We start from the raw sequence: 12499 nt of genomic DNA, 5'->3' as shown, positions 1-12499 counted from the left end.
TCTTTTGAAGGCAGAGGTTCCTAACCTTTTTTTGGTATCATGGACCCCCTTTGAAAATCTGATGAAACATAAGGACCCATTCTCAGAATAATGTTTTTAAATAATTCAAAGAAATGCTAAACTTTGGTTAAGGGTTAGTAGAAAATGAAGATGTAATTTTTTCCTATCCAAATTTATGGACCTCTTGAAATTTAGGTTAAGAACTTCTGCTATCTGGGCTCAAAAATCTAAATTTATAAATATCAAGATATTTCATCCCTTCAGTTATTCATTCATTTATGTTATCACCTAATGGGGAACAATGAGATATTTCTTGCCCACAAAGACCTTGAGTTCTTGATAAATGTGACCTAGAGCTTTTTGCTATGTTTATGTCATGAGTAAAAAGTAGCTACTTTTTTCATGAAATAGTGATAAAGATAATTCATTGCCTAAGGTCATACTGCTACACAGATATTTTATAAAGCTATTTTTCCTTTGACTCAGTACTCAGTTATTAGCATTGACTATGTTTGTCAACCCATTCTAAGCATGTTAAGTATTCTCCATGTAAGAAGAGATTGTTATACACTGCATTACTCTGATCATTTTAATTTGGTTGGTAAAAGATCTATTTATCATAAAACATAGAGGAGCAAACCAGAACATTAGTAGAACATTTAATGACACTGAGTACATTAAAGTTTTTTTTTAAAGTTAACAAAAGTTACCATCAAAATCAAGGAGTAAAGAAATAATTACAAGTCAAAACAAATTATGATTTCTAGGCACTAGTTACACAGTAATTTACTCCAACAATACTGTGGATTCAATAGCATTTGAAACATAAGCATGTAGAACAAGCATAAAAGTAAGCAGGAGGGACAGACTTGTCTGTCACTTGTTACCCTCTATAAAAATTCTTCACAGAGAAATGAATACTAAGATCAAAAGTGATCTTTTACAGAAAATTCAAACCAAAACTCTACTGGTAGAGGTCAACTGTCATTTCAAAAAATAACCACTATAACAAAATAGCTAGATAACAAGAAATTACCAAGCTTCACTTATTTCAAGCAATATTCCATACAACTAAATTCCAGTACAACAAAATAAGATGTACACTGCTTTTAAGTGTGACATAATGGTATTTGACTTGTATTTGAAAGAATACAACACTTATTTTGTGCTATTAGTATGTGTTGCCAATCCACTTCAAGGTTAACTTTGTTTTGAAAGATTTTTTTTCCGTATTTTCCCCCTGTGATTTGAACTCCTTGGGGAAAAAAAAAGTTGATGAAGAACTATATTGTTCAGCTTTTTATGTAAGTCAGTTTTTTATATACTATTAAGTACAAAGGGAGAGGCAAAAATCTTTTGGGTAAGGAAAGTAAGTATAAAGTAAAATCTTTTAAGCTACCATGGTGTTTTAAGTAGAAAGATTTCTAATTTATTAAAACTTTTACTATTTTGTGAGTTTTTTCTCCCTCTCTTGTACAAGAAACCCAAGTTTAAGATTCTGTGTTTTCAACTGCTTTCATATCTCACTGATGCTTCAGGAAATATTTTTAGCTGGAATCTGTATGAATAGTAAACACAACAGAATAAAAACCCTATTTTCAAGCTATTTTTAAATAAGAAAAGGAAATGAAAATATTGGCCCATGGTAATAAGTCGGATAGTCTGTTTGGAGAAGAGAGATAAGGCCAACTACAAAATGGCAGAATTTTAATATCTGGTAAAAAAAGAGAAAAATAATGTTTGCTTGAAAAAAATTATAATATTCAATGTATAATAAAAATTGAAGAGTAATGATAATAAAGGGGAGGAAAGTCTGTGTGAGATCCAAATCTGAAAAGATTTTAATATGAATTCATGACTTGACTTTTCCAAAATTGTAATGGAGTATAAGGAGAAAATTCAAAGTACTATTCTCAAAACTGTGTTGCATTGGCAGGATATGAATTTAGGACATCTTTAACACATCTTTGTTTTCATGGAAACTTTTTAAATCCTCTACACTGGGCTATTTTGAAGAAATTTGTACCCTTATCAGGACAACTGCTTTTCTGTTTCAAAACTTAGTAAATGCTATTTGGAATCAAATTCTACATCATTACCATTAATGGAATGGCTATAGGTTTGAAAAAGAGAAAATGATGGTAAAGATGCTATATGACAATGCCATTGAAAAAAACAGGTCAATTTAGAGTTGGAACTGGATTGAAAGAGATGGGGAGAACTAGGGGCGTGATAATGGGGTCAGGGGAAGTAAACGATATATAAGCCAATGTTCTAGGAAGAAAAAAAACATAAGTTAGCATTTTACCAATAGGGGAAAAAAAAAAGGAGGGTGGCTGGAGTAAGCTGTATGAAGGGAGCCCAGTACAGAAAAGTAGAGGGAAAGGAAAGAAAAATTCAGAATACAAAGATTCCTTATTTTCTCTCCTAAATGAGTCTAGGCTCTCTACTGCTTAATTCCACTATATCCTATTGCTAGCCATTTCTATTTCCCATCTTAAAGTGTTTTTCTTATAATGACTACATTTCTGATAAAACAGAAAATCAGCAGCCCTTATGTATGCATTATACAATAGGCTCACTTATTATGGTTCTCAAATTATTCATTTTTCCTCCATATTTTGAGCATAAAATAAACTAAGCATACCTGAACAGAAATCAGTTTTGTTTAAGTGAAGCAGCTTATATAATTTGACAGATCTTCCATGCAGTTAGAAAATAATTCCATTATACCATCACTATGGCTTTATATTTGATGTACAATAGAAGTTTCCACCTTTCCACATGATTAAACAAAAGAAAATACATTTTATATTGGTATATGTATTCACAGTAATAGTTCCACCAGTTGTAAGAGATGACAGCCAGGTTGCAGTACCACTTGTGTCCTAATCACCACAGCACTCTCTTGTTTTGGTCAATTATTTTACTGAAAAGGTTGAAACAAAAATGAAATATTTATAAAAGTTATTCTCAATTCAAGTATACATTATTAGTGAAATCCTCTACCCCAAAATGACACAATACACCATGACACAAATTCAAAAATTTCTCCAATGGTTAGAAAACATTCTCAATATATTTTAAACCTATCAGCCATATCCACTGAAAGTATGCTTTGGATAGCTGAAAAAAATAAAGAATTGTATAGAAAGGAGAAGGGATATTTGAGCAATCAAGTCAACATTTTTCATAACAAGGACCTTGACGCTGACATTCATCTCTTCTAAAAAAGTTATTCTAATATTGTATCTTGAATACAGATGAAATCCTAGATGCATTCACTCAATAGGGAGGGGTACTTTGACAAAGAAGTGACTCTGGATTCTTGAAAGTTAAGTCAGCAGAGGACAAGCTCTGCCAGGTCCTACAACCAAGTTGGAAAGGTTTCTAGTTCAGGCCATGTGATACATCATGAGGACCAACCTAGCTAAGTTTGGGAAGGCTCATCATCAGAAGACCAGTCATCAGGTGATGAGCCTTTTTGGCTACAGCAACTCATGAAACCATCTACTAAACATGAAGGAGTTCGCTGGTAATGGGTGTGTACCCACACCGATGAAATCACAGCTCTTCTGACGTACTGAAGAAAAGTGTTCCGTTACACAGATTTCTTGTTCATCTACCAGTCCGGTCAAAAGGCTACCTTTGGGGATTAATAACTGAAAATACACATCATTTTTCATCTAAATAGATTGTTTTATAAATCATCCTCACAACACCCCTGTGAGATAGGCACATTTTACAGATGAGAAAACTGAGGCACAGCAAAGTTAAATGACATGCTTAAAGTTTTACTGTGATTTAGTGGCAGAACAATTATGTTCATACCATACATGTTTGTATCAATCAACATAGTGTTCATGAAGCTAGCTTTGATTTTTAATATGTATTTGAATTACAAATATCTAAAACAAAGGATAGATTTTTTACAACTCTACAGAAATCAATATAATTTTTAAAAACTAAAACAATTTAACCTGTGATCTTATGATTTTAAGTAAAAAATAAAACAAAAATTCCTATTTATCTTCCATTGACAACCTATATTATATTGGTTTAGAATTTGGATAGTTTTTGAAAATAAAAACCAAACAAAGAAACTGAGCAAAGCAAGCTGATGGGAAATTCCCACCACTGTCTAAAAATTCAACTAACATTTCTTGAGTGCCTAGGTTTATGGATTTATTAAACCTGAGTCATCAAAGCCACAAATAAAGATTTGTTTTGATATGAAATACATCAATACCTCAGTGTTTTCTGATTACCACTATAAAAAGTATGTGTATCTATAAATGTATATACACAAAACTTTCTTTATAAAAGTAAAATAAAGTATGAGATTTCACTTCAAAATCTGCATGTATAGGTCCATGACTCAACTAAAATTAAAGGTTATATTTCAAAAACTAAATATTTTTTAAATGAAGTTATTATAATAAGTAAATTTTACTACAACCCCAACTTCTCTTACATAGGATTTTCATCAGCAGTAGTAAACTGTATAAAAACTAAGACAACCTGAAAACATATTTTAAGTAATTAGATTTGGAATAGAGTTATTTCAAGATGTTATTCAGGAAGACATATTCAAACAATAACATACTTCACTATGATTTTTCTTAGCAAGTACAAAAAAAATGAATCACATGTCATTTAACATACTTAACTTTTTAGCAACTTTTTCATTTCAGTAAATTTATCTTGATTTGTTGGGTTATTTAAGAGGAAAAGTAGTATCTGTTCATGTTTTTCCACCTATGGGTATAAAAAACAAAATTATATTCACTATTACTAAAAATTTAAGAAATTCTTTTTCACTTTAATGAGGCAACTTACTTGTTTCCTTAACTCTATGCAGCAACAATCAGTCTGTCCTATAAGGAAACAGAAAAAAAACTATTAGCAAGTCAGTAAAATGTGCTATAATGATAAAAATTAAATACTCTAAACACAAACACATCTACTTCAACTATTTCTACATTAAAAGAAAAAAGGTGAGAAGTGTTCAACTGAATTTTACTAATGATTCTAAAAGTGTAATTTTAAGTTTGAGAAGATTACCTTTATTCAAAACACTTTGATTTTTAGTTGTGATATGCTTTGCCAGACCTTCCATCACTAGTTTATCAGCTATGTTAATAGTACCATTTTCAGAACGTTTCTGAACAGACACTGCATGGACATTCTTAATGATTCCTTTTATTGAAACCATGACATTCTGATTCAACATGAGTTTTTTTAACAGCTCTATTACTAATGGAGACCAATCTCCATCCAATTCCATTATTCCTGGAAAAAAATTAGTTACAATAATTAGTTGACAAAAATGATAGCATTCCCACATTCTCTTATTTTGCGCATAATCTTAATTGTAAAAGTGATGATATTTGGCAATCTTCTGAATCCACTGATGAAGGTCAAAATAAATTTACATATTTTAGGTGGCCCCCAAGTACTGTTTTCCTAGGGAAGATAATTTTATTAATAAATCTGGCTCCCCTCAAGCACATAAACATTCTAAGTAGTCTAATCTCATCTAGCTGGATTTATGGCTAGGATAGTTTTTTAAATGGCCTTTATTACAAATATTAAAAAAAAACCTTTTTAGTCTCATTCAAATGTTCACCAAAAACTCCAAGCAAATTATTAAATTGAGGCAGGTATATACTATAGCCTTAATACTTAGAAGGTTGTAAGGTTAGAAAAGTTCAGTTCATTGTAGGAAAATGTGTCAATAAGATGAGGCAAAGTTACAAAAAATTCACATTTGGAAAATAACCATTAAAAGTTTACCTTCAAATGAGCACCTAATTATTTGAAAAGGAAGTTCCAAGTAGCTGGTAGTGATTGGCTGAATCCGAGAAAAAGGCAAAGTTTCAATGTTTCCATAGTCAGCATAGAGTACTTTCACCTCAGATTCCGAGACCTTCAGAATGATAGCCCGGTACCAATAATTATCACCTAGAAGATGAGACCTCAAATAAGAAATTACATTTGATGTTCTCATCCCTCGAAAGTTAGCCAGTAAAATAATTTTAAATCACTCAAAAATTGTCAATGCACATATATAAAAGAAAAGGAGAGATTCTACATATTTCCTTACTTTTGACTTGTCATTACTAAAACTGTTTCAATCTGTTATATTACCAAGTTTATAGCCTACCATGGCACACAATGGGAAGTTGAATCAATAAACATACAAGACCATTTGCCTGTCCTAAAGTTTGAGAGCTTAGTTGATTTCTATGCTTCCCTTCAAATACATATAGTACAGAAGTTTAAAGATTAGTCTTTCATTTTGTTTAAAATTGTTTTCTATTATTATCAAACAACTAGTTTTTTGTTTTCTTTTTAGTAATCAGCATTTTATACAATAACAAAATATAGTCAACAAGCTATAACTTGAAGTAGCTTGGAATGCACTAATCTGTTTATAAAAAAATCAAGCATTCTATTTTGGTTGTCATATTTTTGAGGTAAATCTACAACGTCTGAGACATCAACACATTTGCTCATGTAAATATGACTATTTGGAAAAAGGTTAACATTATCTGTACCCTTTTAATTTTAATTTTTTTTAAATGAAATCAACTACTTTCCATTACATACTTTATGACATAGAACAACTGTTATTATTTACAAGCACATAATACTTTCACACACAAACATGACATTTCTCACCTATCATAAGTAGGGTATGGACAAATTGTTTTTCTAGAAGTGTTGATGGGTTTGTACAAATCAACTTATATTCTTGCCCAAATTCCAATTGTGACAGTTCTCTGCAACAGCTAGTCACAAAACAGACAAATACATTTTTCCACACATTGGGAACAAACCCTTGGCCTTGTTAAACACTATTCTAAATGACTTATCTATACGTGAATAGACAGAGAGCCCCTTAGGAGCTTAGCATTTAAAATATTTAAAATCTCCAGTTACACATAAAAAGAAACATATAAAGAGCTACTCCTTTAATGGAAAGATCCTTACTTGTGAATCTGGCACAGCACACATCTCCAATTCTTGGTTTAAAGAGTACTCTATTTTTTTGCGTGTTGCAATGTTCTGTTAATTTAACTGTCATCAAATTTAATTTTTCTTGGTCTGCTTAAAACATATAAAAAGTTATTCTGTGAGAAGTTTTAACTTGTATACCCTACATTTAACTCAAGATAAATAGGAAGAGCAAATTAATACATCATTTCAAGTGTATTTAGACAAGAATATGAACATTTTTGTGTGTTATGTTGTCCTTTGTAGATTTTTTAAAAAGATATCCATTCTTATTTTGTATTCTGTTACCTACAGAGCTGTCATAATGCTTGATCCCTAAATTTTTTTGGTACAGTTCTCAATTCATGATTAACTTTGATATTGGATAGGATGATGAAGTCAGGTACAAAGCAGATCATAGCTTTCATCATGCTTCTGGACTTAAATTTTTATTAAAAATAAGACCTTATTTGAGGCCTAAAATTCATGACTCTATCCAACTTAGATTTATTTAACTGCTCTCAATAATGTAATCTTGTATAGGAATACAAATTTCCATGTAAAAAGTAGAAAGGTATGAGTAGAAATAAAAATTTCAAAACTGAGAAAATACTGGTTTGAAACATATACAATAAAACTTTAATCAGAATTCTTAGGCAAATGACTTTTGAGTAATCAGCAAATCTTTTTCATGTCAACTCTTTGTTAAAATATTTTTGAGACATGCATTTTTCTTTCTTAGCACACTGAATGATTTAAAAATTCTTTGATGAACTGGGCTTCCTGAACTTATTACTGTATAATATCATATACTACACAGAAACTAGGTTGATGTGCTGATCTAGCTATAACCCGAAGATTTTGTTTTCTCTTGTATTTTGTTTTCTCTTGTATTTTATAAATTATGTTACTGATAGGCAAATCCTAAGCAAATTTCTCTCCTAAAATCAGGGCACAACAATGTTATAAGTAAAGAATACAAAATAACTCACAATTCACTATATGTGTATGCATATGTGTATACCATATATTTATATATACACATACATATTATTTTAAGCAAACTTCATAAATACTGGGCATGAAAATTTAGTTTCTTACCTCTGCTCTCAATTGGTAAGGCATAAAACAAGCTTGGACTTATTATTTCTAGTATACAAGCTGGTACAATTTCATCAACTGGAAACTCTATTGTCTTCCACTGCTCAGAAGAGGTAGCTAATAGGATATAAAATGTAGCTCTTGCATTAAATCTATACAGAATGGGAATAAGAATGCAATTCATCAACATGCAATTAAGTGCTTCATGACAAGCACTTTGGTAAGTACTGGGAATATAAAGGAAAAAACAAAAGTCTATTCTTAAGAAATTTTATGTTCTAATGAGGGAGACAACACGTACATTAAAAGCTACATGTGTGCCACTATCTGCTTCTTGATAGAGAGCTAACAAACTCTAAAGACTGAAGCCTATTTTCTTTGCGCGCTCTCGCTCTCGCTCTCTCGCTCTCTCTCTCTCTCTCTCTCTCTGTCTCTGTCTCTGTCTCTTTGGTGGGGAATGGGGAATGGAAGGATATGGCTAAAGCTGTAATTTGTTTTGCCTGACTATATACCCTTTGTAATAGATTTTGTTTTTCTTGCCTTCTAAACAGGTGGGGGAGGGAAAGAAAAGAGGGAAAGAATTCAAAATGGAAAAAAACTGAATAAAGAAAAATATATATGTAAGATATAAACAGAATAAGTAATAAGTAACATACAGGAAAGAAACAGCAGATAGAAGGACCCTGAAAGACTTTCTGCAGAAAAGTGGCATTTAGCTGAATCTTGAAGAAAGTCTCAGGGATTCTAGTGGAGGTGAGGAAAGAGAGTTTAGGACTGAGAATTAGCCAGTGCAAAGGCTAACTTTCCTATCACTTTCAAGAGTACCTCTATCCTTGTGATCACCTTGCAACCTATGTGCCATCCTCAACTCTTCACTTTCTTATCTACTATATCCAATTAGTTGCCTATTCCTGTTGTTTCTAGCTCTGTAACAAGTTTCACATATATCTTCTTTTGAACTCTGACATTTCCACCAGTCTCATGAATACTCTTATCACCTCATACTGGGAATATTGTAAGTTTTGGGGTTGGTCACCCTGCCTCAAGTCTCTCCCCACTCCAGGCGATCTTCCACTCAGCGGTCAAATTGATGTTCCTATAACACATATGACCCCATTTCCTTTCCCCCCATTCAATAAATTCAGTGGCTACCTATTGCCCCTGGGATTAAATATAAAATTCTCTGTTTTTTTAAATTTTAAAACCCTAATATCTTATATATATATATATATATATATGTACATATATATCCTTATATATTAATTTTATTGTTACAGGGCTAGGCAATGGGGTTTAAGTGACTTGCCCAGGGTCATACAGCTAGGAAGTGTCTGAGGCTAGATTTGAACCTAGGACCTCCTGTCTCCAGGGCTGGCTCTCAATCCACTGAGCCACCCAGTTGCCCCCTCTAACTGGTTTTTAAAGCACACCATAACCTGACCTCCCCACCTTATAATCTTCTTACATGTTACTCCCACCCCTCCAGTATTCTATAATCCTATAATATTGACTCTTTGCTTTTCTTTTATGATACTCAGTTCCTCTCTCAACTCTAGGCATTTTCACTGGCTGTCCCTCAAGCTTGCAACTCTCCTAATTTTTCTCTTAACTTCTGCATTTTGTATCCTTAATCTTAGTGCCTTTCTTCTGAGAGTCTCTCAATTATCTTTTACATAATATATCCTATTTTATGGTTTGTTTGCATGCTGTCTTCTCCATTAAACTGTGAATTTCTTGAGAACAAGGGGCTGGTGGGGTTTTTTCCCCCATACTACTTTGTGTACTCAGTGCTTAGTACAATGCCTGGCATATAATAGGTGCTTAATGCTTGCTGACTGATTGAAGGATTGGAGATATAGATGTGGGGTGCTGACTGAAGTCATGGGAGCTGATGAAATAATCAAATGAGAATATATAAAGAGAAAAAGGCTTAAGTGGTCAGAAAGGCATAGGAGTAGAACCAAGATCAATCCCAGTAAAGAGAAATAGTCAACAATATCAAATGCCATGAAGAAGGATGAGATTTAGAAAAGGCTTTCATAAAATTTGATAATTAAGAAGAGTTCATTGGTAACTCTGGAGGAAGTTGTTTCAGATGAATGGCGAGTTCAGAAACCATATGGTATACAATCTAGAAGTGAATGAGAGGGGCAGCTGGGTAGCTCAGTGGATTGAGAGTCAGGCCTAGAGTTGGGAGGTCCTAGGTTCAAAACCGGCCTCAGACACTTCCCAGCTGTGTGACCCTAGGCAAGTCAGTTGACCCCCATTGCCCACCCTTACCACTCTTCCACCTAGGAGCCATACACAAAAGTTAAGGGTTTAAAAACAAAAAAGAAGTGAATGAGAGAAGGGTTGAGGGAACTTAGTACTTGTAGCAGATGGCTTCTTCAAGATTAGCTGAAAAAGGAAGGAGATATTTGATGATATCTTGGGGGATTGGTAAAGTCTAATAAACATTTAAAAAATTCATCATTCAAGTTCCATGAGATTCATCAAGTTTTTGTTTCATGATTCTGAAGGCTGGTGTCATCATTATAAATATTAATTACCACTATGTGGTAGTGTTTAAAAAAGTAGTTATCTGAGCATTTTTGGTTTTCCATATGAATAGAAATTTACCATATTTGTTAACATTAACAAACACATACTAACCACAACATGAAAAATAAGATTGCATATGGTAACTTCAAGCTTATGGACATTTACACACTGAAAATTTTAATTTAGTTTAAAATACTTTAGATTTTTAAAAATAGAATTTAGGAAATTTAATTTTTAACTTCAATGCCTTGTTTTGGCCAGCAGGTAATTCTAGGTTCTCAAAGGCTGCATTGGCAGAACACAACCTGACAGATTCTATCATGCTGAAAAAGTTTTGAATACTGTCAAGATGATGGATTGTCTCTACTATAACTAAAGTCTGCTTGTATCCTCTCTAATTGCTCATGCCTCTCACCCACTTTCCATTTTACCTTGTATATTTTTTTGCATATATGTATGTTGTCATATTAGACTATAAGCTCCATGAGGACAGGAGCTGTTTCACTTTTCTCTATTTCTAGCACCTAGCAGTGTTTTGTAGATAGTGAGAGAGCAAGTATTACAGAGATAGAGGAAGAGAAGGAGAAAGTGAGAGTAAGATACATATATACATTTAAGAAGCCTCTTTTTTATAGGTATGTGTTTAGCTTCATAACCTTATAAGGCCCGTGAAGAAGATAAATGTAAGAAGAACAAGTATTCTAAAAAAAGGAACAACCACAGGCAATGCCACCCAGTCCTAAGCAACTGGAATGCCTGGGAATTTCAATGTATATAGTCTGAGAAGAAGCAAGTAGATAGAATACCTCAGAAGAAAATGATAAGAGGGCAGAAATAACATAGTTAGATTATACAACTGATCTGTTTAAATGTTTGTGTTTTCCATTAGATCCAGAAGATATGTCCTTTGGAGCAGTGTTGTCAAATGCAAAGAGAAATGGATCAATATGGGCCATATATTAACTTAGAAAATGAAAAATTAACATTTCCTATATTGTATTCTATTTCTACTTATTTTAATAAACATTTCCAAATTATATTTTAATTTGCTTCAGTTTGATATCTCTGCTCTGGAGTATATGAACAGGTGGGTCTTAGGGATCATAGGCAGCTATGTCTCACCCTCACTAGGACAAGCTATCTGTGGGATTTCCACAATTCTACTTATATGGAAAACAAAAATGCTCAGATATACAATATCTAGTTATAGTGTAGATCTAAAAAGTAATAGTGATCATTCTTTTTCCCTTAGTGGAGACAGTGTTTATAACTGCCCAGATGCTATTAATGAGATGATTTTAAAACAAGATGCTGATCTTGGTGGAATTACTACATTTGAGATGAGATCATGCATTTATTAATTGTCTATATGCCAGGCAATAATGACTTGTGCAGTGGCTACAAATAACTAGGACTTAAAAAAAATTTGTGTGTGAATTCAACAATTATTAACCATCACAAACATCTCAAGACAAAAGAGAATCATAAAAGAAATTATGACCTGTTCCTGTATACAATGTTTTATATGCATACATATATGCATGTATACATGCACACACACATACACAGATTAGAAATTAGGGGAAGTTTGGCTTGAGAGCGGTTCTGTGATAATTGGATTACCTCTACACTGCCCATCTTTAGATTTAATCACCAAAGGCGAGAGCACCTTCCAATTCTGGGAGGTCCTAACCCGCATGTGCTAGAGTGAGTAACCAAGCAGGATCAACGCTTTCTATGAGAAAGCATCTATTGTGATTGGTCATGCAGGCTAGGGGAAGGCACTGGAAGTGACATGTATGTGACCCCTTCCAAAGAGGAGGGAGTGAGGCTGCGACTGGTGTGGTGAAGGAGACCT

General features: G+C 33.0%; 1 protein-coding gene across 1 annotated transcript in view; it reads right to left on the bottom strand.

Moving 5' to 3' along the window:
* Positions 1-4665: 4665 nt before the first annotated feature.
* The window catches only part of TDRD1 (tudor domain containing 1), a 46959-nt gene continuing 39125 nt past the window's right edge, over positions 4666-12499 (bottom strand). The window contains exons 19-24 of the mRNA XM_044662582.1: positions 8101-8217; positions 6997-7113; positions 5797-5964; positions 5065-5292; positions 4840-4877; positions 4666-4758 (exon numbers count right to left, since the gene is read on the bottom strand). Coding sequence (XP_044518517.1) covers positions 4666-4758; positions 4840-4877; positions 5065-5292; positions 5797-5964; positions 6997-7113; positions 8101-8217 — 761 coding nt within the window. The remainder of the gene's footprint in view (positions 4759-4839; positions 4878-5064; positions 5293-5796; positions 5965-6996; positions 7114-8100; positions 8218-12499) is intronic.

Source organism: Gracilinanus agilis, chromosome 2 (genome assembly GCF_016433145.1).
Source record: "Gracilinanus agilis isolate LMUSP501 chromosome 2, AgileGrace, whole genome shotgun sequence".
Classification (NCBI taxonomy): domain Eukaryota; kingdom Metazoa; phylum Chordata; class Mammalia; order Didelphimorphia; family Didelphidae; genus Gracilinanus; species Gracilinanus agilis.
The sequence above is the reverse complement of the archived record's forward strand: the minus strand, read 5'-3'. Positions and strand labels throughout refer to the sequence as shown.